Below are 22,424 nucleotides of genomic sequence, written 5' to 3' on the forward strand. Positions count from 1 at the left end.
CTCCCTCATGGGCTTTCCCTCCTTCTCGTCTTATGCCTCCGGTTGCCGTCTCACCTAGAAAAGCAGGGCTGTGTCTCTCAGCATTTATGCTGTGATGGAAATTCATTCGTTAACCAGTATTAGTCTCTTTGTTTTTGTTCTTTCAAGTCTTTATCTCTAGTTTCAGACTAAAAGATGGCCTCATATTGAAGGTTGAGGAGAAAAAAACAAACTGCTGAGCTGGAGGGGAAGAAAGGCCATCTTGTCTTTCAAACATACAGCGCCTAAGAATGGCCATGAAAAAGTCCAAATTCGGTCTCTTTAGGGTAGTGCTTCTCAAAGCGTGTTCTCTCAACCAGTAGCAGCGTCAGTGTTGCCTGGGAACTTGTTAGAAATACAGACTCTCAGACCCAGCTCAGACACACTGAATGAGGAACTCTGGCAGGGAGGCCAGGAATCTGGGTTTGATCAAACCCTCCAGGTGGTTCTGGTGCACACTTAAGTTGGAGAACACTGGTTTTTAGGGTGTCTGGTGGGCTCAGGTGTTCGGCTAAGCCCCTCCTTCCTCACTCCATTTACTTCTAGAACCTGAAACGCCAGGGCCCGTCAGGAACTGTGAAGGGACCAAGATTTTACCCTACTCACAGGCTGCCAGGTCACCTGCCACAGTTTCATAGATGCTGGCAGAAGACGTGAGACACGGGACGTGTGGGTCAGAGAGCAGAGGACTTTGTGACCCACAGCCCGTGACAGACGTGCGTGCCTCAGCTCCCTTGTCTGCCACTTCCCGTGGGAGTGACACACAGTGGACCAGCTGAGGCTGTTCACAGTGGGTTTGTGTCACAGCTGAGAAATCCCAAGCTTAGAAAACGCCCCATATAAAGAAGGCAGCGAGTCCTTTGCCCCCCAGGGAAACATCTCTTTAGTGTTCTGGTCAGGAAGCAAATCTGTCCTCTGCCCTGAAAGAAACACTGTCTCTGTTTCCTAAGCCTATTTGCTGCGCAAACATCTTGCGGAAGATAGTCCGGAACAAGAGCTGTCAGTGCCTCTTCACAAGAGGCAGAGAAACAAGTGCAAGAGCCTGTGGTCTCCCAAGACCCAGCTCCCCTTCAACTTTACAAAAGGAACCAGTATAACAGTTTATACCTTAGTTCTATGTATGTTTAGGTCAACCCTATGAATTGGGTAACATCATTGTTTCCATTTTTTAGATGATGAAAGTGAGGCATAGAGAGCTTAAGTAGACAGCCCACCTTGAGGCTGCTTAGCTGATAGCAGAGTCCAAATACGAACTTGGGTGTCTGATACCAGAGTTTACATGAGCTTCTGTGTTTTATAAAACCACAAGTACTTTTAATAACCTAAAGTATACCTCCAGGTATTATTCATTTTTATCTGACTTCTAACCGTTGATGTGTAATATCTCCTCCATTTCTCATAAATTTGACCTATTTCGCCTGTAAATCTTAAATATGACGTATACTTTTTTCTTTTTTTTAAAGAGGTACTACTTTAATGATATAAATTAAATAATAATGTAATAATTGGGTCATTGACAAATAGTGGCAGTCTCTAAATTATAAATATGGTATGTTCTACAAGTTTACTTATTAAAGTCTCTTGGAATTTTGCATGTATTTACAAAAACAATGTTATAAATCTTACTTAGGGTTGTTAGAACTTGCAGGTAGCAAGATGATACAGTAAGGAGTCTCCTAAGTACTTGATAACTTAGTCAAGGCTTTTTTGGCTATACATAATAGAAACCCACATAGCAAACCTTAAGCCAAAAAGGAGACCAGGATGGCGCATGGAACTCTGAGGGAAAAAAGTGTATGACTAGGTCTCAGGAGGCATGAGATCCAGGAAACGGGGAGCTGCCGTGAACGTGTTTAGGGCTGTGTGACTTCTCACTGTGCTATCTTTTCATTCTCTCTCGTTCTCTGGTATGGTTTCCCCTGCTTTCCCGTGCCCCTGGTGGAAGATGGTCCCTCTCTAAATGAAGCCCTCCAAAACGTACACATCTTCCTGGGTCTTAAGATGCTAAAGACAGTGACATACCTCTGTTTCAGTCCCAAGTTTCCAGAAGAGAAAATCTGGTTGGCCAAGCCAGGTCAGGTTGCTGAGGTCTAAAGGGGCTCTCTGTTGCCTGAGTTACAGACCACTGAGAAGTGGAATGAGAGTCAGTAGGTGGAGAACCAGAAGATGCCCCTCATCCCTAGTAAAGACAGAGGGTGAGGTGTAGGCACGAGAGAGGGGACAGGGCACGCAGGGTGTGCTTGAGTCAGCAGGGCACATCCACTAACCCTGGTCGCTCTCTACACTCTGCCCAGTGCGGGAGGAAGGCGAGAAAGCTGCCTGGTGGCCCTGATACATTTCTTCCCTAATGTGTGTGCGCTCAGGGGCAGAGGTCAAAGGAGGGAAAGAGGCTCGTTTCATTTACCTTCAGGTAGTAGGTGTTTCAAGATGATTGTCATGTTTGCACTTTATCTACAAATGGCTCACGAGTTAATTTTGACTCTTGTTTTAGGATTTGGATCGAAATCTGAGCAGACTCACAGCTTCATTTGAAAAAGCAATAGCCGAGAAAGTCCGGTGTCAAGAAGAGGTGAACCAAACCAACAGAACTATAGAACTGGCTAACAGACTTGTCAAGGAACTTGAGGCAAGTTAACCTTTTCTTCCAAAATTCTAACTGAAATATTCAGAATCAGCTTTGGGGGATTTTTTGGGGGATCTTTATTTGTGGTCAGTAAGGTCTAACTAAACATGGAATCAACAGTGAAGGGGAATAATCATCATTCACACTGTAGTTCTAACTTACTGAAAGGAATAAGTGATGGATTCTGTGTATTTTTCAGTGTATAGCCATGGACTCAGTGGTTTTCCTAAGATCTGTTATAAACTCAGGGCAGCTATTAGATAACAGAGGTCTGAATCTTTTAGTACACATTTGCAATTGAGTTCTACCAATAAAACGTTACCTCAAGCTAAGCCTGCTTGGTTTCTTGGTTTTCTTTGACATCTTTTCACAGGTGACTGATATGCTAATGCTAATAGTTATTCCATTAAATAAAGATTTTAAAAATAATTCTCATTAACTTTCTCCTCTTTGAACATGAGTGGTAGAAGAACATATAGCCCTTGACATCAGTAAGCCACAGATTTTCTGCTCTCCCATGTCTAATATATTCAGACAGTGGAATAGTATTTGACCATAAAAAGGACTGAAGTACTGATACATGCTGCAACACGGATTAACCTTGAAATATCATGTTCAATAAAAGAAGGCAGACACAAAAGGCCACATGTTTTATGATTCCATGTATAGTAAATGGCCAGAATAGGTAAATCTATAGAGACAGAAAGAAGATTGGTGGTTGCCAGGGGTTGGACAAGGGGGCAGGAGTTTGGGAGTGACTGCTAATGGGAATAGAGTTTCTCTATTGTGTGAGGGAAACATTCTAAAATTACTAGGGATGATGGCACGGATCTGTGAATATATTAAAAACCACTCAGTTGAATACTTGAAAGGATGAATTTCATGATATGTGAATTAAATCTCAATAAAACTGTTATTTTTTATTTAAGTGCTACCTAAAAAATGTAGAACTGCACTATTAGAAATGCATTTACTAGTGTTTTGTTGAGGATCTATGTTCATCAGTGATATTGGCCTGTAGTTTTCTTTCTTTGTGACATCTTTCTCTGGTTTTGGTATCAGGGTGATGATGGCCTCATAGAATGAGTTGGGGAGTGTTCCTCCCTCTGCTATATTTTGGAAGAGTTTGTGAAGGATACGTGTTAGCTCTTCTCTAAATGTTTGATAGAATCCACCTGTGAAGCCATCTGGTCCTGGGCTTTTGTTTATTAGAAGATTTTTAATCACAGTCTCAATTTCAGTGCGTGTGATTGGTCTGTTCATATTTTCTTTTTCTTCCTGGTTCAGTCTTGGAAGGTTGTGCTTTTCTAAGAATTTGTCCATTTCTTCCAGATTGTCCATTTTATTGGCATAGAGTTGCTTGTAGTAATCTCTCATGATCCTTTGTATTTCTGCAGTGTCAGTTGTTACTTCTCCTTTTTCATTTCTAGTTCTATTGATTTGAGTCCTCTCCCTTTTTTTCTTGATGAGTCTGGCTAATGGTTTATCAATTTTGTTTATCTTCTCAAAGAACCAGCTTTTAGTTTTATTGATCTTTGCTATCGTTTCCTTCATTTCTTTTTCATTTATTTCTGATCTGATCTTCATGATTTCTTTCTTTCTGCTAACTTTGGGGGTTTTTTTGTTCTTCTTTCTCTAATTGCTTTAGGTGTAAGGTTAGGTTGTTTATTTGAGATTCTGCTTGTTTCTTGAGGTAGGATTGTATTGCTATAAACTACCCTCTTAGAACTGCTTCTGCTGCATCCCATAGGTTTTGGGTCATCATGTTTTCATTGTCATTTGTTTCTAGGTAGTTTTTGATTTCCTCTTTGATTTCTTCAGTGATCTCTTGGTTATTTAATAGCGTATTGTGTAGCCTCCATGTGTTTGTATTTTTTACAGATTTTTTTCCTGTAATTGATACCTAGTCTCATAGCATTGTGGTCAGAAAAGATACATGATATGATTTCAATTTTCTTAAATTTACCAGGGCTTGATTTGTGACCTGAGATATGATCTATCCTGGAGAATGTTCCACGAGCACTTGAGAAGAAAGTGTATTCTGTTGTTTTTGGATGGAATGTCCTATAAATATCAATTAAGTCCGTCTTGTTTAATGTATCATTTAAAGCTTGTGTTTCCTTATTGATTTTCATTTTGGATGATCTGTCCATTGGTGAAAGTGGGTTGTTAAAGTCCCCTACTATGATTGTGTTACCGTCGATTTCCCCTTTTATGCTGGAGAGGGTGTGGAGAAAAGGAAACCCTCTTGCACTGTTGGTGGGAATGTAAATTCATACAGCCACTATGGAGAACAGTATGGAGGTTCCTTAAAAAACTAAAAATAGAACTACCATATGACCCAGCAGTCCCACTACTGGGCATATACCCTGAGAAAACCATAATTCAAAGAGAGACATGTACCACAATGTTCATTGCAGCTCTACTTACAATAGCCAGGACATGGAAGCAACCTAAGTGTCCATTGACAGATGAATGGATAAAGAAGATGTGGCACATATATATAATGGAATATTACTCAGCCATAAAAAGAAATGAAATTGAGTTATTTGTAGTGAGGTGAATGGACCTAGAGTCTGTCATACAGAGTGAAGTAAGTCAGGAAGAGAAAAACGAATACTGTATGCTAACACATATATATGGAATCTTAAAAAAAAAAAAGTGGTTCTGAAGAAACTAGGGGCAGGACAGGAATAAAGACACAGACGTGGAGAATCGACTTGAGGACACGGGGAGTGGGAAGGGTAAGCTGGGACGAAGTGAGAGAGTGGAATGGATATATATGCACTACCAAATGTAAAATAGATAGCTAGTGGGAAGCAGCCTCATAGCACAGGGAGATCAGCTTGGTGCTTTGTGACCACCTAGAGGGGTGGGATAGGGAGGGTGGGAGGGAGATGCAAGAGGGAGGGGATATGGGGATATATGTATATGTAGAGCTGATTCACTTTGTTATAAAGCAGAAACTAACATACCATTGTAAAGCAATTATACTCCAATAAGGATGTTAAAATAAATAAATAAAAGAAAAATTTTTTAAAAATGCATTTGGCTGAAGGTGATAGAAAAGTTGATTTACAGTGGCTTAAACAAATGGGAGTTTTTCACATATTAAAAAAATTCCAGAGGTAGACCATTATCGGTGTTGATTCAGGTAATTAGTGATCAGACCCCTAATCTCTCTACAGCCTTCTGCTGCTCCATACTTAGCATGTGTCCGTTCACCCTCACACATTTTGCAGCCTGGTCACCGATGGATGCTACACCTTTAGATTCAGGCAAGAGAGAAGAATCTGTAGCAGCTGGATTTTTCTCCTTTCATAACAAATACTGAAGTGTTCCTCGCAACCCCTTAAGCAAACTTAACTAAAGCACTTAACTTTTATTAGCCAGAACTAGAGTGACCACACCTAGCTGCAAAGAAGGCAGGGAAACTGGGAAATGGGGTGATCATAATCAGCCTAGCCAATCACAGTTCATCCCAGGGGGCTGGACACATTAACCCTCGTTTCAGAATCCGAGTTCTCTTACAAAGAAAGAAGGGAGAAATGTAAGGTACAATGGGTGGGGCTGGGTGATAGCCTTATTTCTTATAAATAGAGTAGACATTTAAAAATCTAATTTAAATTTACTACAAATTTAAACCCATCATCCCTCTGAAGCTCATAGTTTATTATACATAAACTCATGGTTCACTCTGCAAAATTTATTGTCTCCATTCCGTTTCATTAATCGCAAGTCTTTTCTTCTAGTTGTTATGGTCAAAGCTCTGAAATCACCCTTGACTTTTTGCTCTCTTTCTCACACCCATATCCAGTCCTCCAGTCCTTCAGCATATTGGACTGGCTCTACCTTCAAAGTTCATTCAGAATCCCAGCATTCTCACCACCTTCGCCTCGCCACGCTGATCCAGGCCACCAGCATCTCTCCCCTGGAGTACCGCCATAGCCTCCACCATCACCCCCAAGGTCCACTCCCCTTTGTGCAGCTGAGTGATGTTTTTTAAAAAATTAAGTCCATTCATGTTACCACTCTCTCAGAATTCCCGGGTAACTAATTGTCTCACTCAAAGTAGAGTCCAGAGGTTTTACGTGGCCTACAGGGCCCTCCGTGATCTGGCTCCTGGATACCTCTGTCCGTGCCTCTGCCACCTTCCCTCCTGCTCCATCTTCACTCTTCCTCACCCTGCAAGTCACTCTCCTCCCTCATAATCTTTGCCTTTTTCCTCCATGTGGCTCCCACACTTCTTTCAGATGTCTGCTAAAAGTTCTCCTTATCACACGGTTTTCCCTGACCTCCCTACGTTAAAGAGCGTACACCTTGCCCCCTCCACACACACACACACACACACCTGTAGCTCTTTCCACTTCCTCTGCTTTATTATTTTTTGATAGCATTTATGATCACATGACACACACTTGTATATGTGCATGTATGAACACATATACTTTTCTGTGGTCTTTTTTCCCTAACTAAAATATAAGCTCTCAAGAGCAGGAACTTCATTTGTTTTCTGCACTGCTTGATCCCAAGCATATAGAATGGTCCCTGGCACATCATAGGTGCCAATATGTATTTGTTGAATGAATGAATGGGTGAGTTTTGGGAGCCTCCTGTGTTGAAAAAACATTCTGGACCCCTTTGAAGACTCATTTTTCTTAGATCATTTAAGAAATTCCACAGCTTCTAGTGGAGTTTGTACCCGCTTCCATTTAAAGTGATCAGATCTAGGCAGTTTGAAGGGTTTACGGTTTATGAGGTACATGAGGAAAAGAAAAAGTGCCGTTGAATTAGACTTACTTGAAGTAGAGAATGTCTGAAAGTTTTATCAAGGTAAAAACAGGCTTTACCTTGTATCTAACACACAACAATGTCTTCCAAAGGCTTTATTTATTCATGATGATTTAGAAAAGGAGAGGAAAAAATGGTTGAATAATGTTAACTAACCAAAAAAATACATATATGTGTGTATATATATATATATTTTTTAAAGGATTAATTGAAGATGTCAGACCTTTTCCTTTGAGGATAAATTCTTTCTGACTAGAAGAGGAGACAGTTAACTTCTGAAAAACACCAAGACTGATGATTTTGTCTATATAGCATTGACCTGGAAGCTATAGTCTCAACCATTCAGACTAATAAATCAGGCAATTTATATTTAATCATTAAGTAGCTCCGGAGCTGAACAGCTGTTCAAAATTAGAAATGGGTCACCCCAGCCAGGATGGCATTACAGGCAATCTATAATGCATTAGAATAAAATTATAGTGATTTTTAACTGTCTAGAAATTTATTACAGGACATGTTCCAACTCTTAAACCCTTGTTAGCCAGTGTCAGTAATGATTTATGTTGCGTGGGTGGTATAGTGAAATTATTGACGATTTCAATCGCCGGTAAGTCTATGTTTAGTAAATCTTCAAATTTCAAAGCTGTTTTGGAGAATGAGGTGGATGCCCTTTATTGTTTATCATCTACTAACCAAAGACAACAAAATTGGAGGAAAAGCAAATGAGAGATTCTTCTTCAAAATTAATGGATATATTATCTATAGCTGAAGAAGGAAAGTAATAAATTCTATAAAGAGGGCAAGGGAGTTGAAGTTCCCTAGTGTGTAATTATAGAGGTAACTTGGGGTGATCTTTATCGAGCAAAGCAGATTATCTTAAAATACCTTTCATAACCATTGTCACCTGCTAGTTTCATTACCTCAGTGTTAGGGGTATTGTGATGGCTTGCAGAGAACTGGCATTGCAGTCTGCTCTGACATACATTGTTTTTGCTTTCTGTGGTCTGTCTCCTTTCATGAGTAAAGCTAAATTCCACAGCGTTCTTCATTGCTTGTACTATCAATTTGCTGGGGGGTTTTTTCAGTTCCTATTAATTGACATGTTCTTAGAATGTGGTATTAAATTTTAACATGCATTGAAACCAGATGAATTAGTGAAGTATTCTGCAGTTCAATCAATCCATAGATATTTATTGCAGTTTTAGTCAAATCCAATATTAAGGGCTCCACATACTTAACCCGGAAATCAGATTTTAAATGGCTAGCCAACTAGATATAAGGATTTGAACAGCATTCTCCGAGCATACTGTCTTCAAAGCTAGTGAAGTCCTGCTGGTTTCCATCTTTTTTACATGGGCTGTAAGTCCTTTCACTGATTGAGTGATTATGCTATAAAAATAACCTGAGTTTAGTAACTACCAGCACTCTTCTTTAATTTACAGAATCCTTGTTAGGTGGCTCTTTAAGCTTTATGTTTTAATTAATTGACATAACTGGTGTTTGTCATTTTCCTTTTTCTGTAATCAGCCCATGGCCCAAATGTTTAAGATAATGTTTGCTTAGGGTGGTGTAGTAACATTGCTGAAAATCAGGAATGATGGAGAGCATCCAAGCTGCCATTAAAAATCCTAACATCACTCAGTCTTGGCCACAGCTCTTGGTCCTCTACTCCTAGAGGGAGAGGAGAGTGACTGTCAGCCTTTTAAGAAGGACCTCAATCATAATTAGAGTTCGGGCATCCAACAAAAAGGAGATGTTAAAGATCTAATGTCGTGTTGCCGTAAACTCCCCTGAAGATACTATGAGAGCACCTTCATAATGATGGATCACACGTATGAACAATTATCATGGTCATGCCATCCAGTCATGTTCTGTTCCTTCTCAAGGCTGTGCAGTGACCTAGACGTAAACTGAGGAATAAGGTAATTACATTAAACGTTTCTTGAGTTGCTGCTCACCCTGCAGTTACATCGGAGTAACCTTATCTTTCAGTCAGAGAAGATTTGCTGGGGTCAGTCTGTTCAGTCCTTCGAAGCTCAAGAGAAGACGCTCTGTGGAGATGTTCTCCTTATGGCAGCATATGTGTCTTACGTTGGATCCTTTACGCAGCAGTATCGCCAGGAACTGGTAGACTGCAAGTGGGTTCCCTTTCTTCGACAGAAGGTAAGATCAATTCCTAACCTTAGCCACATTTAGAAGCATCACACTGAAATTTCAGTAGTAAAAACAGTATATGTACCAGGCTTTTTTGTACCTCTGTAATCTCAACTGACTGGAAATTCTAGTATTGAAGGAGATGTTTCTTGTGTGTTGCAGTTTTTCTTATTTTAATGATGGTTTCAACCAGGAGATGGAAAATAGAAAAATTATTTGTATGAACCATAGAGATGTAGTTGGAAAACTGCTTTTAACAAAACTGTTAACTGAAATCAGATTTGGATTATCATGTTAGCGTATAGCATGAAACGTTTTGTTTTGTTAATAATACTACAGGTTATTTGTTGAAAATCCTTTTCATGACTACTTTCAGATGAAAAGTGTAACACTTGTATATAAGTATAAAAATAGCTTATCCTCAACTTGAAAATTCAAACCCATAAGCAAAATGAAATCATAGATTAGGAAGATTTCAAATCGTGTATTTTAAGATCATCCTTGTACAAAGGAGAAAACTGAGACACGGAAGTTTAAATGACTTGATAAAGTCATAAATGATAGGAAACCAGGCCACTGTTTTCTGTGCTGCACTGTTATCTCACTTGATTAAAGTGGGTTCTTCACTTACATATCTAGCCCTTAAGAAATCCTAAATCTCTCTGTGTACTTGTGTTCTATGTTGGTAATTATGCCTCAGTTTTCACAATAGTTGTTTTCAGGACATAAAGACATGCCAATGGAATTTCTGCAAACTAAATAAAATTAAATATTGAATATTTTGGAGAAAGCTTGTTATTAAAGGCATCCCATAATTAATAATTGTAAAAGAAAAATCCTTTTGTAACTAAATCATTTAATATATCTGCAGTATCAAGCCATAGTTTTATATGGAAGATTTTTAAAACGAGGTTATCTGTATTACCCCCTGAATGAATGTTCAGGGTTTTCTTTAAGTATTTCTGCCATAAAATATGCCTTTTATATAAGAGGTGAAAGCATTCTGGTAATTTTGTCCACCTCCTACTGCATTGTGAGTTTCAGAAGGTACCAGCTGTCTAATTCTTCTCTCTTTTTTGTCAGTCTCATCTTCTCCAAACTTCAATCCTCTACATGAGTGTCTTGGTCTGGGTTGCCCTATGACTACTTCAGATTGATGATTGTCCTCTTTTGTGGTCCTCTCTGCATTCTCCACCATCGATAAAGTTTTCTCATTCTTTCCACAGTTGTAGGGAAATTCACTTCCTGATGTACAAACTGTTGAACGTCACATTGTCTTCTTATTTTTACAATTACTCTTCACTTTGGATCATGTAATAGTATTAACGGCATGCACTTAGGCTATCAGTCATTTTGCATTTTTTAAATTGAAAACTTGCCTTCTCAAATTTAAGTTTTAAAATTGAGTCTTAATTGCTGGTATTGCATTCTTTAGGGTATGTGTTTCTGGGAGGTTTCCCATCAATCGATTTATATGTTCCCATTGACTTAAAATTCCAAATGTGGAGTTCCATGAAGATAACATTTTGTTTTGAAGAATAAAATAAAATTAATTGACTTATCCAAACTGTCTAAACATTCTAAACATATAGCCAAAGCAAAAATGATAATTTTCTGATGCTCTATGCTAAACAAACATTCATTTTAACTATGGGCTTGTGTTTCACTGTGGGCCCACAGTTCTCAAGACCCCCATGTCTGTTTTCAGTCATCCCAACGCTCTCTCCTTTCCTCTTGAGCATGTAGACATCATGCTGAATGAGAAACAGACCTTCAAATGTGACCAGCTTACTCGCACTCATCTCTGGGCATAGCTATGCTAAAGGAAGAAAGAGATTCCAAATTGTATAAATGACATCCTTTTGGAAGAGACTTTTCTGTCTCCAAGACCCCTGGCAGAAAGTGCTACATAAAACCTAAAAAATGTCTGTCCTATGGAATGGAGGTTTCCAGTTTCTGAGCTACTTACCGTCTACTCCTTCTAGATTCAGTCACAGCAGAGTGGAAAGACAGTCACATCTTTATGAACATGTGCCAGGGTCCAAGAGGGGCTGCAATTGCTTATTCATGTTAATTTTTTGAAGAATTTTCCTTCAGCAGTGTTCCCTTGTCCTGCCCTCCCAAGAAGCAACTCCTCTTACTGCTCCACAGTATATAGGGTATTTTCTTACCCTATTGCTCTCCTGAGTATCTCTGGCTTGTCAGTTTGACTTGGGTGTCCTGGGGATTACAACAGTTTGTAAATTAACCAGTCAACAAGTGACTATGATTTATGTCATTTTAAAAATCTCTAAACTAAGCATGTTGTTTATTAACGACCTGTTGACATATTTAAGGTAACCTTGGAGAGAAAACTCTTATAAAGTAAGACAGCAATCCTTAATGTGTTCCTAGAAATGAAGACTTTATATTCTAAATGCATCAAAACTCCAAAATCTAATGAACAAATTTAACTCAGTTCAAGTCAGAATTTCAAGGGGAATTATATTTTAACTTGACCCAGTGATTCTAAAGTTTGCTGGAAGAATATATTTTTAACAACACCATCATAATTTTGCAATAGAATGGGAAGAGGGCACTTGTCCTTCAAGATATTAAAATATATTCTAAAGCTAAAATAATTACAGCAAAGTGGTTCTTCAAGGGAAGTAGAAAACGAGAATAGAATAGAGTTCAGAAGCATTTAAGGATGTAGAGAGATATTTGATATATTTAATGTATGATAATGTATAAACTCCCACAACTGCGTCTATCACCTCCCAACATTTCTACTCATATACTGTCTTCCCTCTTGATGCTGTAAGATGATACTTCTATTTAAGGCCAGCTGTTTAGATTGTATTCTAGTTTCCATCCCCTTTCCCTTCCTTGAGGAAAACTCTAGACAACTTTTCCCTTCTTTGTCATCAGAAATTTTTCTGTCTCAACTAATTCATTACTAGATCATTCCCACCAGCATTCAAACATACATTTATTTCATTTATTCCTCCCATTAAAAAAGAATATACCAGTGAATTTCTCTTTGACGCCCCCTGCCCCTCCAGCTACTCCTTCATTTCTCTGCTCTCATTTACAGTCATCACTTCAGAAGAGGAATGTACATTCACTGTCTGTAAATCCTCCCTCAATATTTCTGAGTCACTCCAGACAGGCTTTTGTCCCCACCACTCCACCGAAATGCCTCTTGTCAGATTTTGCTACCACGTTGCCAAGTTGAGTGGTTTGTTCTCCATTCTCATGGTACTTAACTGAATTTGATGCACTTGAGCACTCCATCCTCCCATAAATACTTGCTTCACTTGATTCTAAGGAGTCACCGCCCCCCATCTTCCTTATACCTCACTGGTCAATTTTCCTCAGACTTCTTTTTTGATTTTTTTTTCCTCTTCTCCCCAATCTCTTAATGTTGAAATGACCCAAACTTCAGTCTTTGAGCTGCTTCTTACTAGGTTCATGGCTTTATTTATGTATTTTTTTATTCTTTTTTTTTTAATTGAGGAATAGTTGATTTACAATATCGTGGTAATTTCAGCTGTACAGCACAACGATTCAGATATATATATATATTCCTTTTCAGATTCTTTTCCCTTTTATTACAAAATATCGAGTATAGTTCCCTGTGCTAAGGTTCATGGCTTTAAATGCCTCCTGGATACCACTAACTCCTGCAGCCCAGACAATGGCATCTTCACTTCTGTGTCTGAAAGATGTCTCAAATATAGAACATCCAAGCTGAAATCCTGATCTTCCCCCTAAAACTTCTTCTACCCATGTGTTCCTGATTTGTTTAATGGTAGGCCCATCCTTTTGTTAGCTCAAGCTCGAAAACCCTGGAGTCATTTTGATGTCACTCTTTTTCTGACACCCACATCCAGTCCATCTAGGAAATTCTGTAGGCTGCACCTTTAAAATATATTCAGAATCTGACCACTTTTCACCACCTTCACTGCTTCCATCCTGGGCCAAGCCATCATCTTCCTCTTCAGTTAGTGCGAAAACCTCCTAACTGGTTTCCCTGCTTCTACATTCGTGGCTTCTCTCCAAAATTGGAGCTCAACATATCAGCCAGTGTGACCCTTTAAAAATGTAAGTCAGATTAGGTGAATTTTCTTCTAAAATCCCTCTAATGGCTCCCCATCACACTCAGAGCAAAAGCTAGAAACCCTCCAGAGGCTTATAAAACCCTACATGATTTGGCCCTGTTATCTCTCTTTGTCTCATTACCTGTTATGCCTTTCCTCACTACTCTACTCTAATCACACTGGTCACCTTCCTTGAATATGCCAGATATGCTGCAGCCTCAGGACCTTTGCACTAGCCGTTTCTTCTGTCTTGAAGTACCTTCCCTGAGGACATACGTTGTTCCACTCCCTTCCATCAATCAGGTCTTTGTTCAAACAACAGCTTCAAATCCCTAGATGTGACTACAGCCTTCATCCCTCAGCATGCCTCATTCTGCTCCGTATTTTTCACCATAACATTTATTACTTTCTAATATGTTATCTTATTTATAAACTTGTTATGGTTAATATCTTTTCCCTCCCCCAGAGGAAATGTAAGATCCATGGAAGCAAGTATTTTGCATGTTTTGTTCACTGTTCCATCCTAGAATGGTGCCTGCAGCATTGTGGATGTTTAGTATTCCTTTTCATTGAGATATAATTTGTGTACCATACAATTCACCCACTTAAAGTATACAATTCAGTAGTGTTTAGTGTATTCATAGAGTTGTGCAACTGTCATCACAGTCAATTCTAGAGCATTTTCATCACTCCCAATATAAACCCTACACCCATTAGCTATCATCCCCAATCACCCCATTGTTACTGGGCTTATACAACCACTAATCTATTTTAGGTCTCTAAAGATTTCCCTGTTTGGAACATTTCATATGAATGAACTCATAAAATATGTGGTGTTTTATGACTGACTTCTTTCACTTAGCACATTTTTAAGGTTCATTCATGATGTAACCTGTGTCAGTATTTCACTCCTTTTTATGACTGAATAATATTCCTTAGATGGATATACCACATTTCATTTATCCATTCATCAGTTGATGGGCATTTTTGTTGTTTCTACTTTTTGATTATTATGAATAATGTGGCTATGAACATTTAAATTATTCATGTACAAATTTTTTGTGTGGACATGTTTCATTTCTCTTTGGTACATACGTAGGAGTGAAATTTTCTAAGCTGTGTGGTAACTCTATGTTTAATCTTTTGAGGAACTACCAGACTACCAATACATATTTTAAAATAAATGTGTGCTTAAATGTACATTGTGTATCAGTGGGGTAAGTAATGGATTATTCAATAAATGGTGATAGAACAACTGACCAACCATTTGGGCAGAAATACAGCTAAGACTCTCCTTCATGGCTTCATGTTAAATAAAAAGAGTTCCAAGTGAGTTAAGTGTTAGAATGTTAAATAACTTAGAAAATGTAGGTGAACTGATGTATAATTATAAATGGACAATATAGATGAACATTACAGAATTAGTGAGGGGCCATATTATAACCCCATATAATAAACTAAGAAAAGAAGTTTGAACTTAACCCGAGGCATGGGGAGTCATTGAAGGATTTTAAGCAGGTCTGTGACATGATCAGATTACTCATTTGAAAGCTCACACTGGCCACAGAGGAAACAGGACTTGGAGGGGGAAGAGACTATTGTTATCTGTTAGAATGACAGTCCAGAAGACAATGAACTGAACAAAGTGATGACAGTAGATGTGGCAAGCCGGGGCATGATTCCAGAGGGGGCAAGGAAGAAGAGTTGATGAAACAATGCAATGGATTGATGGGGAGAAAGTATATATATGAAGGTGCTATTCCCTCAGATTAAAATTAGTTTGAGAGGACTTCCCTGGTGGTGCAGTGGTTAAGAATCTGCCTGCCAATGCAGGGGACATGGGTTCGAGCCCTGGTCTGGGAAGAACTCACATGCCATGGAGCAACTAAGCCTGTGTGCCACAACTACTGAGCCTGCACCCTAGAGCCTGTGAGCCACAACTGCTGAGCCCACGTGCCACAACTACTGAAGCCCGTGCGCCTAGAGCCTGTGTGCTCCTCAACAAGAGAAGCCACCACAATGAGAAACCCGTGCACCGCAACGAAGAGTATACCCCGTTCGCCGCAACTAGAGAAAGCCCTTGTGCAGCAACGAAGACCCAACACAGCCAAAAATAAATAAATAAAATAAAAAAAATTTTAAATTAAAAAAAAAAGTATTTCAAAGGAATTTGGGGGCTTTAGAAAATGGTGATGTTACATTATTAAAAATATATGTATGTAAGCACATTTAAATAAGATTAAAATACGGATAAAGCTTAAAAAAAAGAAAATACAATTAGTTTGAGAGAAAAGACGAAGAGTTTGGTTTTAGAAACATTGCGGTGTCTCTGAAACATTCAAGTGTCGATAACCAGTAGAGAGCTGGACAAGAGTGTTATTGGATGGGAGTCATATCAGGGAGTCATTGATGTAAGGTAGCTCTTGGAACTGTAGGTGTGGTGAGATCTTCTAGGGAAGAGGTTTAGAGTAAAGGGAGCTGAGTCAGTGCTGACATGTAAATAGGAAGTTGAGGAAGTTGAAGAAGGCACAGTCAGAGACTGGAGAAGCCCCAGGCAAGAATGGTGTCCTAGGAGATAAGAGTAGAAACATGGGGATGGTCAGTGATGCCAAAGCTATAGAGACAAGTGAGAAAAAAAACTAAGAACTAGAAGTGTCATCAGACTTGGAAATGTGAAGGTCTTTTGTGACCACGAAGGTGTAACGAGCCAGAAGCCAGACTGCACTGAGTTATACAGGAAGTGAGGAAAGTAGGCAGAAAAAGCAGATTGTTCTTGTAGGAATTTGCCTGTGAAGAGAAGGAGATGAACAGAAGTGCCTAGTTAGAGACATGAAGTAAGTGAAGGGTTTGTTTTTTCAGTATGAATGAGACTAGAGCATGTTTCTATGCTTCCAGAGAAAGAATGGAAAAGGAATTGCTGATGATAAAAGGGGGAAGAGGCCCGATCCATCAGAAATTGGGAAGAAGGCATCAGAATAGAGGAAAATGGAATGACCCTCAGGTAGAAGACGCAAGACTCCTTCAGCTTAGGTGGGAAGGAAGGAGACAAAGGTGGACACAGGCAGAGATACTGATACAGGGAAAGAAAGCTGATGTAGTCATAGCTGCTGGTCTCTCTTCTCTCAGGGAAGCAGGATATTGCAGTGCCAGTTGGCCAAAGATAAGAAAATTGAAACTCGAAGATCGCTGTGAGGAGGGTGGTGAAAACATCAAAAATACCCATCGAGAGCAGTTGGAGAGTAGATGTTAAGTGTTGCCAAGCAGCTTTAGGAAACCAAAGATGAATTTGGAAAAGATAAATTCGTAGTCACAGTAATAAAGCTGTCATCAGCAATACTCACAGTCTGGGAGCAAAAAGAGAAGACAGAGAATGTTTATTTCAGCCAGGGTACAAGATTTATAGGCAGATAAGCCAGAAGGAAAAGAAGACAGGGACGGTCGTGTGACAGTCAGAAAAACGATTAAGGAAAGGAAGGCTCTATTTAGGTTCGGTAGAGATGTGAGTGTAGTTAAAAGCTAATGGTTACAATGTTCATTGTAGCACTATTGCAGTAACCAGGACATGGAAGCAACCTAAGTGTCCATCAACAGATGAATGGATAAAGAAGATGTGGCACATATATACAATGGAATATTACTCAGCCATAAAAAGAAACGAAATTGAATTATTTATAGTGAAGTGGATGGACCTAGAGTCTGTCATACAGAGTGAAGTAAGTCAGAAAGAGAAAAATAAATACCGTATGCTAACGCATATATATGGACTCTAAAAAAAAATGGTTCTGATGAACCTAGGGACAGGACAGGAATAAAGACGCAGACATAGAGAATGGACTTGAGGACATGGGGAGGGTGAAGGGTAAGCTGGGACGAAGTGAGAGAGTTGCATTGACATATATACACTACCAAATGCAAAATAGATAGCTAGTGGGAAGCAGCTGCATAGCACAGGGAGATCAGCTCAATGCTTTGTAACCACCTAGAGGGGTGGGATAAGGAAGGTGGGAGGGAGACGCAAGAAGGAGGGGTTATGGGGATATATGTATATGTAGAGCTGATTCACTTTGTTATAAAGCAGAAACTAACACACCATTGTAAAGCAATTATACTCCAATAAAGATGTTAAAAAAAAAAAAGTGGTTAAACATATGATAGAGTTTCTCAAAAAACTAAATGTAGAATTACCATATAATCCAACAGTTCCACTTTGGGGCATCTACTACCCAAAGGAAGTAAAAGCAAGGTCTCAAACAGATACTTGTATATTTGTTTATAGCAGCATTATTCACAATAGCCAAAAGGTAGAAGAAATCCAAATGTCCATCAACAGATGAATGGATAAAGAAAATGTAGCATATACACACAGTGGAATATTATTCAGTCTAAAAAAGGAAGGAAATTCTAACACATGCTACAACTTGGATGGACATTGCAGATGTTATGTTAAGTGAAATAAGCCAGTCATAAAAGGACCAATATTGTATGATTCCACTTATATGAGGTACCTAGAATTGTCAGCTTCATAGAAAAAGAAAGTACCATGGTAGTTGTCAGGGGCTGGGGGCAGGGGGTAATAGGAGTTACTGTTTAATAGGTATGGGGTTTCAGCTTGAGGAGATGAAAAAATTCTGGAGATGGATTGTAGTGGTGATTGCACAGCAGTGTGAATGTACTTAATATCACTGAACTGTACACATTAAAATGATTAAAATGACAAATTTTATGATATGTATGTTTTGCCACAATGAAAAATCGGTGGTGGGTAAAGGACTGGTTGTCTTAATGCTATTGGTAAGAGTAAATATTATGTTTAAAGGTGTGAGAGAGGTATAGATAATCATGGTTAAAGAATTGGGTATTAGATGTTTAGATTTCAATAATGAAACAATTTCAGATTATTACAAGATCTGGGATAGCATTTCCATCTAAAGAAGGAGATGGTGTAATACCCTCCCAAAATATACCAACATCGTTGAGGGTAGGGGGTGTGCAAGGGAGACTAGGCATGGGCGTGTTGTGTGATCTTCCCAGGGGGTTCTGATATTTTACCCTCCCTCTGCCTCCTCCCCCAGAATGCTAGAGTGGAAAGGAAATGTAGAGCTTTGGCATGAAGGATGTCAAGGCTGGAGAGTGGATTCGTCATCTCCATGCGCACTGAGGTTGTCACAGATTGATAGCCAAACCCGGAAAGTGAGAAGGACCAATGGCTAAGGCTTTAATATGAGGAGGATACATAGAGGATTGTAGAGCTGGACTCCATGGGCCTCAGAGGTGGCATTTTTCCTCAAGGACGGAAGAGCTGTGGTCTTGGAATGATGTGCAGGGGAGTAAGAAGAATGACCACTGTTACCCACACACATTTTTGCAGTAATGGGAATATTAAGAAAATGAACTGTCTACTTAAGAAAGCCCTCAAGGGAAGTGAGACCCTAGGACATTGGTTCTTGGACTCCAGCTTCACGTTTAAATCATGTGGGAGTGAACTTTGAAAACATATAGATGCCAATTGAAGTTGAATCCTTAGAGATTGCGGGGCGAGGGGTATGTTGGCAGCTTTGAAAGCTCTCATGTGATTCTAATATACAGCCTGGGGTTGAGAGCCACTGCCCTAGGGAAGAGCTGGGTTTTAGTTGAGACAAGCAGATAGAGGGAGCAAGAGAGTTTGGCCCAAATAGGACTAGGATACTATAGGACGTGCGGGAACAATTGTCAGAAAGTGTGACAGTGGGGGCATGAGTTTGGAGGATGGCATGGGGAATGCCATCCATTCAGAGCAGCGTGGTGGTAACTGAAAAGGACAGGGGCAGTGGGCGTACGTGGCCTTGAGGGTCCAAATAAAATTGTTACCCAAAATTGTTTCCAAAGTTATCGTCTGCTGGGCAGACAAATGAAGACATGGGCAGGTTCAAGGAGGCATTTGCGCTCCACTCATTAATCTGACCTAGCAGTTTATAGACAGAGCAAATACATGGAAGTATTATACATGGAGTTAACCTTTCTAAGCCTCAGTGTCCTGAGCAGAAAGAGAGTGAGAGAGACATCTACTTGGCAGAACTCCTGTAAGAGTTAAGTGAGGCAATGAACAGAGTGAAAGTATATGAGTAAATTTTGTAAGCACTTAAAACCTTACAAATACTGGTTGTTTTGTTGCCGTCATATTAAAAGAAACTGGGAGTCTTACCTCATCAGTAAGTTCCCTTTTATCCTTTGGAATATACCACTTGGTCAATTCTCAGAGGATCCTAATAGGCGTTTGGTGTTAGGATTAGTCTAGCTTGGCTCAGGGTATGTGCTTCCAGCCGGTTCTTTTCCCTCTAGTAAAACTTCTTAAGAGGGGAGGCTCTTTCCCTTTTTTTTCAGCTCCATCCTGATTGAGAACATGCTGCACTATTTAAAGAAGCAATTAGATGGATTCTCACTGAATTGCTAGGCTGACTGCACTTGGTTTCTGTTTTTGCAGACTCCTTCAAGGAATTCTGCAAAGAAGAGTGGATTAAAAAGAAGATAACATGAACTGAGGTTTCTTTTCCCCACTCTAAACCTAGGTTAAAATTACAGTGAAAGTGATAACTGTATTGCAACTATCAAAAAATTTTTTGATGAAAAAATTTCTCTGTGTCACGCAACTGCCTGTTTGAACATCATACTGTAAAGCAAATATCCTAAACTTTGTTTCTAAAAATTTAAGTCTCAACGTATTTTACAGTATTTATGATATTCTATAGTGTGAGTTACCTGCTTTGTTTCCCCTACTAGGTTAAAGTGGCCATTAACAAAGGGGGACCTCTCTTTGATCCCCTGAACTGTACTCTGTACACAGTAGGTGCTCAAACAATTCAAATTATTGAATTTGGACACAAGATCTACACGCTTACTCTTTATAGTGTCAGAAATTAAAGTTATTTTAAGCCTCTAGTTGTTTCAAGTTGTTTGTATTAAGTAGAAGTTAAGAAATTAAAGCCATGGAGGCTTTAAGAGGATGCTTATTCTGTAAGATAGCGATTTGCTTGTGGAGTCAGATATCAAGGCTGCTTGCTCCTATCACTAGGAGGTAGAGTTTGATTTATTTATAAGATACCATTGTCAGTAGGAACAGTAGGCATATTATGCTAACTTTTCCTATACTAACCTCACGTTGCATCCCAGCTTTACTGTGGGAATTCTTCCAGCATTCTGTTTGCTGAAGCTTTGTGGGCAGCCAAGAAATCAAATACCTACTGCTGCTACAGCCTCCCCTGCCTACTTCATCCAGGTCGGGCTCTTACTGCCCTCTCTTATGGAGGCATGTTTCCATGTTAGTCCCCCTACCCAGCCAGGGGACTAGTTCCTTATTCATCTTGCTGATCGTGGTGTCTCCACACATATGTAGGAGGTGCTCAATAAATGTTTGGTCGTTGATGACTGATTGAATAAATTCCTTAATAAATTCCTTTCTAGAATCTTATTTATTTTTTGTAAAATCAGTCCACTTTTGTAAAGAACTGATGCTTATCTTTAAAATCGGTTTCTAAAAAAAAAAATAGGTTTCTTCTTTCTCTTTTAAAGGAAGCAAGTTTGGGTTTTTTTCTTTTGTAAAAAATTTTTTTATTGAAATATAGTTGATTTACAATATTGTGTTTCAGGTGTACAGCAAAGTGATTCAGTTATGTATTTATATTTTTTCAGGTGATTTTCCATTATAGGTTATTACAAGATACTGAATATTGTTTCCTGGCTTATACAGTAAATCCTTGTTCCTTATCTATTTTATGTAACATAGCTTGCATCTGTTAATCCCGTACTCCTAATTTATCCCTCCCCCCAACAACTCCCCACTTTGTAATGCTTCTCTTCACAGTCACACTGTAGACAGTTCCCTCTCAGAGGAGAGGCTGTAGTCGAAGTTGCTGGGTACCACCACAAGCTGACGGAGTTCCAGCAGACTGAATAGATTCCATGAACCCACCCCAGAGAGAGAAGTCATCTCTCTCTAGTGTTGATCTGTAGAAGAAAGATGAAATGCTAGAAGCAAGAGAGTGCATTTTAGCATTGCTTATGTGGGATGATTACTCAACTGGGCAAATATTATACGTTTCTGTTGTCCTGCCATACTTCCTGGAGTCTAAATTCACTCTCACCTTGTTGGGGTTGCTGTAGGTGTGTATAGAGGGCAAAGTCCCTTTTGCTTCAAGCCAGATAGATGCAGGAACAAATCAGATGTTGGATGCTGCAGTTGACAGAATTCCAAGAGGTGAACAATGGGCTTATTGGGTCGAATTGTATTTCATGCTGAGAGTTTTATTTGGCTTTTGAGAGTCAGGAGAATTTGTATGTGTTCTTTGGGTTTTGGTCTCTTGTTTTCTTGTCTGTCGTGCTCTGCCACACTGGCAGTTTATTGCCTTCAACTCTGATTTTAAAGGTCTCCATCCCAATAACTGAAGGCCTGGGCATGATTGCCATGTTGACGGATGATGCCACAGTTGCCACCTGGAATAATGAAGGACTGCCCAGTGACAGAATGTCCACCGAGAACGCTGCTATCCTAACACACTGCGAGCGCTGGCCCCTGCTGATAGATCCCCAGCAGCAGGGAATTAAGTGGATCAAGAATAAGTATGGAACTGACCTGAAAATCACACAAGTGGGCCGGAAAGGGTATGTGAAACCTGAAGGGTTGACTTTCTGTTGAGCTCCCAGAAATGGGTCTGACTTTTACCAAGTCCTGGTATTTCTTAGACCTCTCTGCCACTTTGAAATGTGATAGTTTGGTACGACTT

General features: G+C 39.5%; 1 protein-coding gene across 1 annotated transcript in view; it reads left to right on the top strand.

The window, feature by feature from the left end:
• DNAH11 (dynein axonemal heavy chain 11) overlaps window positions 1-22,424 on the top strand; it is a 306,796-nt gene that overhangs the window by 211,112 nt on the left and 73,260 nt on the right. Inside the window, exons 60-62 of the mRNA XM_036864125.1 lie at window positions 2,510-2,644; window positions 9,425-9,595; window positions 22,067-22,302. Of these exons, the coding sequence (XP_036720020.1) occupies window positions 2,510-2,644; window positions 9,425-9,595; window positions 22,067-22,302 (542 nt within the window). The remainder of the gene's footprint in view (window positions 1-2,509; window positions 2,645-9,424; window positions 9,596-22,066; window positions 22,303-22,424) is intronic.

The sequence above is a fragment of the Balaenoptera musculus genome, chromosome 9, assembly GCF_009873245.2.
Source record: "Balaenoptera musculus isolate JJ_BM4_2016_0621 chromosome 9, mBalMus1.pri.v3, whole genome shotgun sequence".
Taxonomy (NCBI): Eukaryota; Metazoa; Chordata; class Mammalia; order Artiodactyla; family Balaenopteridae; genus Balaenoptera; species Balaenoptera musculus.